Genomic DNA, 15,370 nt, shown 5'->3' with positions numbered 1-15,370 from the left:
GGGAATGGGAATTCCAGCAATGGAACAGCTCCAGAGGCAGGGGAAGGGGGATTGCAGCAATAAAACAGCTCCAGAGGCAGGGAATGGGAATTGCAGGAGTAAAACAGCTCCAGATCCCAGGGAAATGGGAATTGCAGCAAAGGAACAGCTCCAGAGGCAGGGGAAGGGGAATTGCAGCAATGGAACAGCTCCAGAGCCAGGGAAATGGCAAGTCCAGCAATAACAGGTCCTAGCACTCCATGGAAAATGGGAATTCCATCAACAACAAATCTTGTGGAAAATGGGAATTCCAGCAGTAACAGCTCCCAGCCCCCATGGAAAATGGGAATTCCAGCAGCTGCCCTGCAATGTTGCACCTGTCCCTTGCAAGATCCTGCACAGCTGACACAACCAAGGTCAGTATTTCCCCCAAAGGATGAGGTTGTTTTCTATAAACACTGGAAATAAGTTGGAAATCACATCTTCATCTATTTGGCATTCATGTTTACAGTCTCATGGTTACCTCTCCATGTTACCTGCTCATCCTTTCCATTATCTCCTCCATTCCCACCTCAGCCATGGAGTGCATTTATCACACACTCAAACAACAAAGCAGCAATGAGAAGCAAACTGTAAATACAGCTGGATGCTACAGCCAGTTTTGTTTTGCAGGGTAATTATAAACTCGTTCTTCTTCATTTTTTTCAGGCTGCCATATTCCAAGTGCTGCTCACCAGGGTGCATGACAGCTGCTGAAACATGCAACAATGCAAATTCCAGCAGGATCTGGTGCCTTTTGGGAGCAGGGGAAGGCTGTGCCTGTGGGGAATGCCAAGAGAAGATGCCAGACTGATCAATCAAGCAGACTGGAAAAGGGCTTACGTGGCAAACACTGCCCTGGCCTTTGTGTGCAGACTTTGGGAGAGAATGAGCAGATTTAAATCAAACAAAAAAACAGGCTGGGAAGGGAGGGATGAAGCTTAGGCAAAAATCTCCAGTCCCCAGATGAATGGGGATGATAAACTGATACCAGCTCTGGTGTGGAAGAGACAAAACCTCCTCCAGATTGCACTGGATAAAAACAAGCTCAGCCCCACAAACCTCCCCTGACAACTGAAATATAAATGTCAAAGATTTGGAAGAAAAAGAGGGTGGTCAGAGCTTTACTGCCTGGCTTCTGGGCACAGCTCTGCAGAACAGATATTTCATACATAAACACATTTTATTTTCCTATTTTGATACCAGTTTAGCAAAGACCTGAGGTACTGCTGAAAAGAAGGGATTAAAGCTATGGAACATTTGTATTTTAGTTTCAGCTGCAATGAAACACAGTTCAAAACTCCCCTAACATGTCCCAAGTGCAGCCACCAATATCCTTGCAAAGAATTCAGGAACTTTTCAACTCCTCAAGTAAACAGCTACTGAAAAAAGCTCTTTACTCCTCTCCAGATCAGGCTGGAGACCTTTTAGTGACAATTTAAAGTTGACAGAAGAAAGCAATGAGGTTTTCTGGTCCATTTTGTTGAAACAAAGGACAAAACACATTTTTCCCAATATCCATGTGCAAGTATTTAGCTTCAGCTCCTCCTGACAGAACATTTCTGTTGTCAGTAGAGGAGAAATCAAAATGATTTTTTAAAAAAAGGTAACTTTGCAGTAAGATGAAAAAACCCAAAGTTTATTTCATGAGTTGAGGTAAGAATTTTGGGCAAAGGATTGTGATGAAATATTGCATGAGCTCCCAGCAGAACTAAGGCATGGCAGCACCACAAGAGCTGCACTAAAGTTTCCAGAAAAAAACAACTTTTCTCAGTCATTCTCTGTAGAAATTCTCCCCAAACTGAGGTTTCTGCTTCCCTGTTCTCTCAGTTTTTCTGTCTCTACCAATCACATCCCCCCTCTTTGCTTTTTCCACCTTTTCTTGGGTCTTCCTCCTCCTCCTCCTTTCTTTGCCCTCAATTTTCAGGCTGTCTCACTCATAAACCCCTAATTAATTAGCATCCATTCTCTTCCCTTTTTCACCTATCAAATCTGAACTATTTCTTTTCCTACCTCCACCCTCCTGTATTTTATAGGAACTGACCTAATGCAGACACTCTCCTCACGCACACCAAGTATTACCCAAGATTTATTATGATTTAAAAGGTAAAAAGTCAATTTTTGAGTGCTTCTAACTGCCAGTCAGTGAAACTCATCTTTCCCCAAGAAGTCTGTTGTTCTTTGAAGCTCAGAATTTTTAAAGGATGGTGAAAAAATGTTGGGGGAGCTGATAACAACCCCAGATTATCTGACAGCTGGGAAAAAAAAAAGCCCTGAAGGAAAAGACTTTAAGGGATCAATCTGTTGAGCTAATGAAACAAAGATTGGGCAGGAGACTTGAGTCCAGCACTTAATACCTTCTTACAGGAGGAAAATAATGGGAGCTAAAACTCCTTAGTTCAGGCATCAGTGAGGTGAGGCTGAAGGCAGATACATTCCCAGGCTCCAGACCAAAACAGGCAGGAATGGGAAGAGTTAATTCCAGTTTATTCATCTCCTGGTGGATCTGGATCAGGCAAGTGTGAGGATTTCCTGTGGCCAGGTACAGACTGCTGGGGCTGGAAAGAGCCCTAAGGAAGGGAAAGCCTGCAGGAGGTCAGGCTGCAGATCCTGAGGGATTTCTGCTCCCTGGGCTGGGAATCTGGGTGCTCATCCCTCAGGCTGAGCCCTGAGCAGCCTTTCAGAGACTCAAGGGACAAAACCAACACAAAACCAGCCCTGCCACTGAAATCTGTGTGACTACAATGGTGGTCTATCTGTGCCACTTTGATTTGTGGCCTCCTCTCACAAGTCACAGGGATGAGAAGGAAACCTCTGCAAGGATCCACCACCTCTGTGCTTCCCAGCTTTCCAAAAGATGTGGCACTTCCATCCCTGACAACAGCCAAGAACCCAAGCCTTCCTCAGTGAGGGAAAAACATGTTAAATACTAATATATTAATTATATGATGCATTTTGCATCATCTGAACTGTTGCACTTGTGGTATCCATACACTCTGGCTGTCTTTGAGCAATAAAACTTTCAGTAATATTTACTTCAAAAGCTCTCAAAAACCAAATTATTTTCAATAAATTATATAGAGGGATGTCCTCCAAACATTTTGCTGGCATTTCACTGGAGTGGTGATTTCCTGCAGAATTCCCAGAAACATGGATCACACTGCACTCCCAGAGCACTGCTGGAATGATATCCTACAGCATTCCCAGAATTCCCAGAGAACATGGATACACTGCTCACCCAGAGCAGTTCAGGAGTGATATCCTTCAGAAATCCCAGAATTCCCAGAGAACATGGATACACTGCTCACCCAGAGCAGTTCAGGAGTGATATCCTTCAGAAATCCCAGAATTCCCAGAGAACATGGATCACACTGCTCACCCAGAGCAGTTCAGGAGTGATATCCTTCAGAAATCCCAGAATTCCCAGAGAACATGGATCACACTGCTCACCCAGAGCAGTTCAGCATCACTGCTCCCATCACTGTGCAGATGGCACAACAGTCGATAGGAAAAATAATAGGAAAATAAAAATAAATAAGAAAAATAGGAAATTAAATAGGAAAAATAAACTGGAAGACAGCAAGAGTGAAGTGAGGCAATGCTGCAATCCCAGCCCTGGTTTTCCATCAGACAGGAAGCCAGCCTACCTGGCAGAAGACAGGTTTGTACTTCAGGGAGAAAGCCTGGAGCAGCTCCTTGGAATCAGCGCAGTCTTTTTGCAGTTTATCCACACAAAGGCACTTGGAGTGAATGAGGTTTGTGGTGAGCTGGTTCACATCCATCCACTGTGCAAACAGAGTGCTCTCCTCCAGCTGCTTGCCCAGGAGCTCCAGCCTGGCCTTGGCAGCAGAGTCCTTCTTCATGTACTCCACGAAGCCGTAGCCCTTGGAGCGGCCGGTGAGCTCGCTGTACACCAGGAAACAGCGCTCCACATTGCCATAGGCACGCACCAGTTCCTCGAACTCCTCGATGCCCAGGGAAGGGGGCAGGTTGGTGATGCACAGCAGAGCATCCGTGGGCTGCAGCTGCACCGAGATCTCCTTGCCACGCAGGCAGTGCTGGTGGAACCTCCTGATGGCGCTCTGCGCCTGCTCCCCGTTCAGCAGCGTGACAAACGCTGCAGGAGAGAGCGAGCACGGGGACATCAGCCACCCACCCCAGCTGGGCTGCAGCCACACCTTCCCTCCCCTGGAACCACAGATTCACCCAAAGATCCAGCAGGTAAATGTATCTGTTACAGACAATACCGAAAATCTCAACCGAACATCATGAGCAGTGATTAACTCAGTGACTACGCTATGATGCTCACAACTTCACTACTTGGAACCCAACCAATTCTGTATCTGGGGAACAAAATTAAATATTCTACTAGCAGACTGTTCTTTACTAGATTAAATATTATACTAGCAGACCTCTCCCTCCCCTGGAACCACAGATTCACCCAAAGATCCAACAGGTAAATGTATCTGTTATAGATAATACCGAAAATCTCAACTGAACATCATGAGCAGTGATTAACTAAAATTAACTCCGTGACTGTGTTGCAATGCTCACAACTTCACTACTTGTAACCCAACACAGTTCTGTATCTGGGGAACAAAATTAAATATTCTACTAGCAGACTGTTCTTTACTAGATTAAATATTATACTAGCAGACCTCTCCCTCCCCTGAAACCACAGATTCACCCCAAAGATCCAACAAATAAATATATCTATTATAGATAATACCTAAAATCTGTTCAATTATCAATTGAACATCATGAGCAATTAGCTCAAAAAGTGACTATGTTGCAATGCTCACAACTTCACTACCTGGAACCCAACCAATTCTGTATCTGGGGAACAAAATTAAATATTCTACTAGCAGACTGCTCTTTACCAAATTAAATATTCTACTAGCAGACCGTTCTTTGGTAAATTAAATATTCCACTGAAGTGGAATACACACATCACAGATTCCATGGAATCTCTTTGATGACAACATCCACAAGCTCTCCCTTTGGGGTTAACAGATCTCTTTTTGTGCTTTTCAGTCCACAGGCATTTCACACAGTCCCATGCTGGATCAGGGTGGCAGGGACCTCCTGCTCCTCAAGCAGGGTCACCCAGATGGGGTCCCAGGATCCCAAGGGATGGGGATCTCTCTGGACACCCTGCAACAGCGCTGGGTGACCCTGGCAGGGCAGAAGTGCTCCCTGATGTGAGCAAACTGCAAATGCAGATGGGGCTGGGCAGGTTTTCCTCTCAGGCACCTTGGGTTTGTCCCAAGAGAGGCCTCAGGGCCAGTTTTCCAAAGGAATTCAGCCAGCTGGGGTCAGCTCTGTCCCAAAGGGACAGAGCTGAGGAATGCTCCTGAGAGAGACCAGAGGGGACCAAAAATCACATCAACACCACAAAGTTTCCAGCTTTCACCGGCTTCAGCAGCAGGTGACAAAAAAGGCACTGAGGGAGCCAGACAAGCTGTGACAGTCCATGATGTCACACACAGCACTTGATGTCCTTCACAGAACTGAAATAAATGAAATTTAAAGTTCTCACCTGTTCTTTTATTCCTGTCCACATAACAGTACTTGATTTCATAATCTTTAAACAAGTCATGGATTTCCTGCAAGGGAAGAGTACAAATAACATCACATAAATAAGTCCCCAAACCAAGCAAGTGGATAAATTCATCCTCATTTCAAACAAAACCAAAAACTTTCCCAACAAACAGAAAATTTCACCATAGAAACACTATCAAATATTTGCTTTTAAAGGAGTTGGTTACACATTGCTGCAGCGATGTTTTAATCTCCCATAAAAAACTGGCTTGCAGAATTTGATTAATTTGCTTTTCATTCTCTGGGGTGACATAAACACAAAAGGCTGTCCTGTAACTGCCTTTTGATAAAGACAAATAACATCACAGCTCATTAAATAGCAAAACCCTCTCCATTTCTCTGAAGTACAACTGGCATAGCTAAAATGCCACATGGACAAGGAACACTGGCAGCATCACATCACCAAACTTACTGAGGGCACAATGCTGCCCCAAAACCCAACAGTTGCTTTGGTGTCCTGCTCAAGTTCACTTTAATAGATTTTCACCCTTAATAATGGATATTCTTTCACCCAGCAGATAACTGTGGCCAGAGCACCCCCTGGAAAGTATCCTCTATCAATTACTGCACAGCCGCTCAACAGAGAATCAACCCCAAGAGTGTTATTTGCTCTCACTAATTAATGGGAAGAGAGGAGGGGTGGCTGAGAGCAAGTCTAAGAGGAGTTTGCTACAGCTATCTCCAAAAAACCAAGGTGCACATCCCCCAAAAACCCCACAAATTATTGTCAGTTCAGGGATGAGAAAGCAGAGCTGAGCACTCACCACCCCAAGGAAAAACCAGGAGTAATAACCTGGATATTTACATTATTTTAGCTGGACAAATCCCATACACAAGAGTGCAAGGTGATTTCTGCAAGCAAAATAATCAAGCAGCTTTGTCTGAAAGTTGAATTGCAGCTGATTTCCAGCAGCTGAGGGGAGCTGCCAGTTTGGTAACTGAATATATGGAGCCTAAAGGTTAATTGGGTTCTCTGTGAGGGGTATCAGGTGCACACCTTTTAGTCAGGAGAGCACCAATCTCTGGTTTCACTGTTTAACAGCTGTCAAATACTGCATTAATAAAATATGGCAGCATTTCTGCAGCCACCACACGTCCTCTAATAAGGTGTGATAAGGATGGGGTTTCTGAAATGCAAGATATGCCCAGAATTCCAGCCAGGCAGGGGATGAGAGTGTGGACACCTCTCAAACAACAATGAGATGGTTCTGCCTCAGACACAAGAGACTGAGAAGACACTTTCTGTACACTTCTGGCAGTTCTGTTGTGCTGTGCCCCTGAAGACTCCAAAAATTTGTTTCTGTCCCACTCAGCAAAAGAGGGACATATTTGCCCTTTTGATTTCCTGTATTATTCTACAAGAGCACCACTGCAAGTTTTCTATGATGATTAGGTAGCAGGAAGTTGGATTTCAAACAGCTCTGCACACTCTTCTGAAAGTCATCTGTGCATCAGATGATTCCACATGATTCCCCTGAAACTTTGAGAGGAAAACAGCCCCTACTGAACAAGTCTGGGGGATAATGATGAGATCTCATATAAAAACTGATGAGAATGTAAGGGAGATTTAAAATAAAGCCTGATTTAAGCATAGAAATCTGGTAAAGGTTTTAACACCAACTCCCACAGGGGGCTGCCAACACTGCCAGGTTTGTGCAAAGGGCTCTTCCAGGAAGGTTCTGGTGCTTGTGGGCTCCTGGCAGGGCTGAGACCTTCACCTGTGGAGCTGGGGTTGGGCATTGTTTCAGTGAAAGCATTTCTCACATAAACACATTTTGTGAGGATTTACAAAGATAAAACACAGCCTGCAAACTCCAAGGAAACGTGTATTCCTTTCCATTAAACAGCTGTAAATATCTGTGTGCTACACTGAGATTTCTCTGCTTGCTAAGCCAGGCACCTCTCTAAACTTCACCTCCAGCATCTCCCAGCACTCGGGTCTGGTGGAAAAGAAGGAACAGAGCTCCCATTGTGCTGCTGTTCCCAGTTTCACTCCCCACAGCTCAGGGCAGAGGTGTCAGGAAGCAATGGGAACGACAGCTCTGATCCTGGTGCTCCAAGCAGCTCCCCAGGCCGGGGCAGGAGGGAATGCTTGCTCTGGGGTCAGCCAAGGCAGGTGGATCCTCTGCAGCTCCCCAGGCCGGGCCAGGAGGGAATGCTTGCTCTGGGGTCAGCCAAGGCAGGTGGATCCTCTGCAGCTCCCCAGGCCGGGGCAGGAGGGAATGCTTGCTCTGGGGTCAGCCAAGGCAGGTGGATCCTCTGCAGCTCCCCAGGCCTGGCCAGGAGGGAATGCTTGCTCTGGGGTCAGCCAAGGCAGGTGGATCCTCTGCAGCTCCCCAGGCCTGGCCAGGAGGGAATGCTTGCTCTGGGGTCAGCCAAGGCAGGTGGATCCTCTGCAGCTCCCCAGGCCAGGCCAGGAGGGAATGCTTGCTCTGGGGTCAGCCAAGGCAGGTAGATCTCTGCAGCTCCCCAGGCCGGGCCAGGAGGGAATGCTTGCTCTGGGGTCAGCCAAGGCAGGTAGATCTCTGCTGTGACCCCGCTCCCTTGTGAGGAATGTAAGCACGGGGATGTTTCCGTGAGAACGGCACAAACAAACAGCAGCTGCCTGCTCCCACTGCTGCTGCTCGCCCCTGCTCTGGTGGGAGGTTCTGACTGTAATTCAGTCCTAGCAGGCAGTTTTACAGTACAGCCCCTCCTATTTTGTACTGTTATGGCACATTTTATTCTCAATGGGTTGCTCCTTCCCCTCTGTGTTGTCAGTTCTGCCCTAGGTGTCCAGGTTCCCAAAGACCTTCCCCTGTTCCTCCTCCCACTGAACACCAATCCCTCCCCAAGCCTGCCCCTTTCTCTAGAAACTTCTCCATCCATTTTGTATCCTTCGAGGCCCCATTGGTTTGTTGAAGTTGTTCTCCTCCCCTGTAATCCCCTCTTGGTTTAAACATTGTATTCCCTGCCTGTGGTCCACCCCCAGCTTCTCCCAGCTGGTTACCCAAACCATTCCAGGATTTTGTGCTCCTGGAACAGAAATATAACCAATATAGAGAAATAACAGAAGATAGATAGATAGATAGATAGATAGATAGATAGATAGATAGATAGATAGATAGATAATATATAGAAAATAACAGAAATATAACCAATATATAGAAATAACAGAAGATAGATAGATAGATAGATAGATAGATAGATAGATAGATAATATATAGAAAATAACAGAAATATAACCAATATATAGAAATAACAGAAGATAGATAGATAGATAGATAGATAGATAGATAGATAGATAATATATAGAAAATAACAGAAATATAACCAATATATAGAAAATAACAGAAATATAACCAATATATAGAAATAACAGAAGATAGATAGATAGATAGATAGATAAATAGACAGACAGATAGATAGATAGAGATATATAGAATATATAGAAAATAACAGAAATATAACCAATATATAGAAATAACAGAAGATAGATAGATAGATAGATAGATAGATAAATAGACAGACAGATAGATAGAGATATATAGAATATATAGAAAATAACAGAAATATAACCAATATATAGAAATAACAGAAGATAGATAGATAGATAGATAAATAGACAGACAGATAGATAGATAGAGATATATAGAATATATAGAAAATAACAGAAATATAACCAATATATAGAAATAACAGAATGGATAGACAGATAGATGTAGATATACAGAATATATAGAAAATAACAGAAATATAACCAATAAAGCATAGCCACTCTACAGCCCCTTAAAACTTTTAAAGCAGATAATCTTGTCATCAATACAAATTAAAATTGTAATTAGGAAATAATTGGTTGTACGTGCAAATTAGCAGGAAAAGCAAAATCAAATCTAATAAAGGAGTTTAAGAGAAATTACCCTTTATCCTTTAAAGAAGTGTATTATTTACTATTGTTAATGTGGTCATGAAATACCACAGTTCTTGCCCTGTCCTCTCTTGGGTAGAAAAACTGGCAACCTGAGTTTTCAGCTTTTATTATCAATTTGAGATCTGCACCTCAAACTTTGTGTTTAGTACCTGCATTGTTTTAAACACAAATTAGAAAGGGACTTATTCACAGGCACATTTATCAAATTAGCAAAGCTCAGTGGTTTATTTCTAATTAAGGCAGCTTGTCCTACCCAGACTGTCACAGTGTAAGGGAAAAGTACCCAAGAAATTCTCAGTACTCACCTGGAACAATACATAAGATATAAATAATAATGTATATAAAGCCTACAGCACACCAAATCTAAGCACTGTTCTCTCTCTGGAAGCAAAACTAGACTTGATATGAAATGTAATAATTGTGCTGTTCTGGCAAGAGAATATTTAACAATTCTGAGGGTGCCTGGCCAGATGTCTGCAGTGAGCTTTAGGGAAGTCTCCAATATAAACACTCTCCAAGCCTGGTCCATAACTTGGCTCTCACTGAGCAGCTGAAGGCCTGAACTTCACATGAATATCCTTGAAATAAGAATCAATTAAGTTTAAAGTAGCTACTTGGCTAAGCAAGAAGTTTTAAATCATCTCCCAGCTGAAAAAGGCTTTGTTCCATTTGTGCAGGCAGGGTAGGAAAATGAGAGCTTCTCAGAAAAAAAGCTTTGCATTTACAAGATGATATAACAGGGTGTTCGTTTGATTCAGATTTTAGACTGCTAAATATGTGAGTTCATGACATGACACATGGATTTCACTGCAGATATTAAATAAATAAGTAGTAAAGAAGAAAATTTGGACACAGTTTAAATAATATAAAGGGAAAACCCAGAGCTGTGCTGGAGAGCAAGTGCAGCACTCAGCACCAACAAGAGGTTAATAAAAAACAAAAGGACTGATGCAAAGTGCAATTTTGACCATCAGAGATCAGAGAGGTAGGAGGGCCTCGAAATGTCATTAATTGCTGGATAAATCCCCTAAAAAGTTACATTTCAGACACTGGGCTCAGCACAGCTCTTCCCTCCCGGTTCCCAGGTGGTTTGCAGTGCTGAGGTAAGGAGTTCTCAGGGGGACAAGGCTGGAGGCTCAGGGCTCAAACCCGCCAGGAACAGCGAGCACTGGGGAGCGTCCCAAAGCTCCTGCCCAGCTCATTCCCTCTTCACCTCCACAATCCCAAACCAGGAAACCCGAAATGCATTCATTCCAGGCCATAAACTGCTTTTGGGGCAAACCTCTGTGTTTGGGAATTGATTCTCACTTTTGTAAGATCAGAGCCCTCAAAGATCTTAGTGAAGTAATGTAAGAAAATGTGAAGACAGGAAAACAACAATTTCTCATGGAATGAAAGACTTTTTCCTCTGATCTTCCAGAGATTTTTGGGAGTGTTGCTAAGAGGATCTTTATGGGACTGGAAATTAATTCCATCATCCTGGGTATACTGGATGGTGTGAGAGCTAAATGAAAGAGGGAAAAGACATAGAAAGAAGTAACTTGAGAGAGCAAGAGCTCAAAGCAAAAGCAAAGTAATAAAGAAAAATTTAAAATTCCATCTTAAGGCATGAGAGCAGCTCCCTCTCCACAATGTGCCTTTCATGTTCAGGCAGTGTGACAGAGGAGGAATGAGAACACAAAGGCCCCTCTACTTAAAGCTCTGGCATCCAACAGATTTGAGAGAGCACTTCCTCAAACCATCACACCTCATTAGAGGCTTTCCATCTAACAGGGAAAATTATGGCTAATCCAGGGAGAAAGGGGGAAAAATGCCACAACCCCACCAGAAACAGCACCATGCTAAGCAGGGATTTGGCTTTTGACCAGGAACACACAGCAGAGAGAAAACTGGATGGGTCCACGAGGTTCCAAAATGCCAAATAAATCCCTGTCCCAGGTGGACTGCAGCAGGTTTGGATCAACATCTCAGTGCTTCATTGTTCTCTGATTCTGTCCCACCCCAGAACCACGGGGTGTAAAAATAATTACCCAGCCCTACTTGCTGCATGCTCTACATTAAAGTAGAGCATCCCCTCCACCAGATTTATTTTGTAGAGCTGCAACATGCTTGCATTTAGGGATAATCAACACAATCAACCCAAAAATGGCTGGCAGCAATTGCATCTTCCATAGCATCTTCTCTGCAAAAAGGGGAAGCAAAAAACCAACAGCCCTTGCTGGGCAGCTGATCTTGGCACAGAACACTGGAGATCTGGCTACAAATTAATTATTAATTATTACAATTCATATTAGTTTTATTAGTGTTATACTAATTTTAGATATGTTTTATTTTGTTTCAATAGTTAAACTGTTCTTAACTCCCAAGTTTTACTTTTGCCCTGATTCTCCCCAGCACCAGGGCAGTGAAGAAGTGAAAAAGTGGCTGTGTGGTGCTTATTTTCTGGCTGGGGTAAAACCAATACAAACTCAAAACAAAACTTCCTGTTCAGTGAGGTACAACTTCACTTCCACTCCGGTCATCCTGATGTTCTTGGCATCTCTTTAGCAGAAAAGGAGAGAAGGAGGTGGTGTTTCCTTCCCTCCCTCTGCTCAGAGCAGTGCCCTTCCTGCAGAGCACTGGGAACAGCTTTAGGATTGTTCTGGGACCTTCTGGTTGCAATTTCTGCTCTCACAACATCGCAGGGGGCCGTGCTCCTTGCTGCTGGAGCGGATGACGGATCAGGGATGTGGCTCAGGGGGATGCACACACAAGGCAAGCCAAGAGATCCCCGGTGCAGCGCCAGGCGGATCACGATGAAAGCCGTCACCACAACCACGCTCCTTTTAAAGTCTCCTGGCAGAGACTGCTCTGCAAGCATCAGCCTGACCACAGCACCACATCAGAGGCTGTTAGTGCCACCAGGACAGAGCCAGTGCCTGCTGCTCCTCAGAGGACTGACACCCAGGGGTGATCTTGGTGCAGAACATCCCACATCCCTGCCCTGCCCTAATGAAGCCATTAAGTGCCTGCTGCAAGAGCACAGGACACATCCCAGTATTTGTATGACATGAAACATGAAATATCTCCTCTGGCACCAAGAACTGGAGCAGTGGGACCTGCCAAGGCAGCAGAGTGGACCCCTGCTCCAAGCACGTATCCCAGGGAAGCTCCATGCAGAGACAGGGAAGCCTCCCATGATCCCCCAGCTCTGAATTCTGCCTTTAAGGCACAGTCACTGCTGCAGGTACCAAAGCCCTGAAGAGTTACAAAGGCCAGCAGCAGCCTGTGGCCATTGCTGGGTCATTACCACACCACACGTTGGTACTGTGCTGAAGGAATCCCATGAGGGTGAATTTGGGAACTAGCTGGCAGCTCTGAAGAGTTCAGCATCCACTGACTTGCCAGCTGAACAGCAAATGCAGACTCTGCCCTCAAGAGCAGGGAAGATGGAAAACAGATCTGCCACAAAAAATCCTTTCTCCATGGCTGTAGTGAGGGAATTGCCTGAAGGAACACTGATCCTGCAGGCATCTATTTGCAGGGTGAGCTCTGGTTTCTAAACCTGTTTCTGCTTCAGAAACCTCATGGCCAAGGGACATTTCTTCTGTGGCCCCAAGGGTAATTTATTTTTTTAAATTTAGTTTAACACAGGTGGGGCTCCAAAGGTAATTGAAGATTACAAGTACAATAATAAAGTTAATATGTAGCTACAACTGGTAGAGGAATCATATTCGTTATGTAACTTCATATTAATAAAATTAGTTTTTTCCTACTTTTCTGGCAAAACTGAGTATCTCCACCAATCTCTCTCTCTATCAGCAAAACAATCATTTTTCATTTCAAAACCATTTTGGTAAATCTTGGCCTCACTCTTCACTTAACAACAAATGGCAGCAAAGCCAACACACCAACGCTCAGAGATGAATAGTTACATTTATGAAAACCTATTTTGGGAGACTTGGCTGCATTTCAGTGATGTTCATCTCCCTCTTGACAGTGAATAAAACTGGCCAGGTCAGAAACAGTTTATCTGATTTTACTTGGCTCACCAATTACTGCAAGGAGAAGACAAACCCGTGTTTACCATGGGTGTTAACTGGCAACAAAAAAGAAGTTAAATTTCATAGTAATTTTGAAGCCGAATACACAGGTAGACTTAACATGCCTGACCACAAACACCCTTCTTTCCAAAACTGCTCCAGGACAGAAACTTTCTCTCTACAGCACAGTTCTTCTGCCTTTGTTACCACCACCAGCAGCTCATCAACGTTAAAAATAAAAATGACAGTTTATAAAGTGCACTTCAGGATCTGTACACGGTGTCCAGGGCAACATTAGAATCTGACACATAGGAGAAAAAGGCATCTAAGCGCTGCTTTGAAGCCCTCAAAACAAAAAGGCAAACTTCCAGAAGACTCCGTGGCTGCCAAACTTGACCTTAACGTTGGTATTTCCCTGTAGCTCACACGGGCTGAGCAAGCACCGCCAAACCTGAGAGGCGAATTCCCACATGGGAGCCCATGCAGGGGGAGCAGGGGACACACCCGGAGTGTCACAGTGTCACAGAGTGCTCCATCCAGGGCGAGCATCTGGTGACACACCAGCAAAGCCTCTCTGTCAACACCGCCGCTTCGTGAAGAGACGAAGATTAGCAGCGCTCGCCAAGCTGCGAGTTTGCTGTAGATCAGCTCATCGGGCCGCTATCAACAGAGGTGCCCAAAGCACCCTAACAAAGCTGTCAGCTCCAAACTTTTAACCTGCTAGAGCCGGGCCAGACACGCCGAGAGAGAACAAAACAACGCGAAGTGCAGCGGCCAGCTGGGCGCTGCGGCTCGGGTTACTGCGAGCGCCCCAGAGCCTCTCCAAAATGAATAGTCCCTTTCTATGCAGAAACTGAGAGTCTGCACGTGCTGCTCTCAGCCGCAGGTACTAAAACCACCTGTGCTTCACACAGGGGGGAGGCACACCATCAGCAGAGCAGAACAAAAGGCGCTGTTACTTTTCTAGTTTGTTTTTTTTTTTTTTTTTTAAATACTCGTGCATCAAGTTGAGTGCTTGGAGCTGCTGAAGTGACTGTGCAGCTAAATCACCTCAGCATCTGACTCACAGCACTCGGTTGAAGAGTTCAGCGATCATCTACCAACAGCAGCAATTTGAGCGGAATTTTCCTAAACCACCGTCAGACTGCGGAAAACCGCTTTCCCTCTCTACGTCTGGCTCACCTCACAATAATAATGAAAAAAAAAAAGCCAGTCTGGAAGCTTTTTCTTCCAGATTTCGCACGGAAAGCGGCTGTGCTGCAGTGCCCTCCCTACCTGTGCGCACACAGGTGCCGCCTCTCCAGCCCCGCTCCCGTTACCCGCTCACCCCACAGCGAGCCCCGCTCGCTCCCTCACGGCCCGAGCCGCGACCCCGCCGTTCCCCGGGGAGTGCAGCCTGGCCAGCCCGGCGTGGCCCCCGGTGAAGGCGTGGACGGGCGAGCCGGAGCCGCTCTCCGCAGGTAACAAAGCCGCCCCACGCAGCCGGCGCCGTGAGGGGCGGCTCTGAGGGGAGGCAGCGCCCCGCGGCCGCCGAGCCCCGCGGGGGACCCGGGGCTGCCCCGCGCCTCCCTCCCCGCTGCCGGCCCCCGCCTGAGGCGCGGGCGGGAGCGCGCCACGCCGCCGGGCGGCTGCGGGCAGCGCTGGCGGCCGTACCTGGCTGCTGCTCTCGGCCGGCAGGTTCCGCAGCAGGATCTTGCGGCGGTTGCCCAGCTCGCGGCGGGTGCTCGCCAGCCGCCTCGCCACCTCCTCGGCGCTCAGCGGCGGCGGCTCCGCGGGCAGCGCCGCGCCGCGCTCGGCTCCCGCCGCCATCTTGCAGCGC

General features: G+C 45.8%; 1 protein-coding gene across 1 annotated transcript in view; it reads right to left on the bottom strand.

The window, feature by feature from the left end:
- The window catches only part of RAVER2 (ribonucleoprotein, PTB binding 2), a 30,156-nt gene extending 14,786 nt beyond the window's left edge, over positions 1 to 15,370 (bottom strand). Inside the window, exons 1-3 of the mRNA XM_058808830.1 lie at positions 15,205 to 15,370; positions 5,558 to 5,624; positions 3,666 to 4,135 (exon numbers count right to left, since the gene is read on the bottom strand). Of these exons, the coding sequence (XP_058664813.1) occupies positions 3,666 to 4,135; positions 5,558 to 5,624; positions 15,205 to 15,360 (693 nt within the window). The 5' untranslated portion in view covers positions 15,361 to 15,370. The remainder of the gene's footprint in view (positions 1 to 3,665; positions 4,136 to 5,557; positions 5,625 to 15,204) is intronic.

The sequence above is a fragment of the Ammospiza caudacuta genome, chromosome 7 (genome assembly GCF_027887145.1).
Source record: "Ammospiza caudacuta isolate bAmmCau1 chromosome 7, bAmmCau1.pri, whole genome shotgun sequence".
Taxonomy (NCBI): domain Eukaryota; kingdom Metazoa; phylum Chordata; class Aves; order Passeriformes; family Passerellidae; genus Ammospiza; species Ammospiza caudacuta.
The sequence above is the reverse complement of the archived record's forward strand: the minus strand, read 5'-3'. Positions and strand labels throughout refer to the sequence as shown.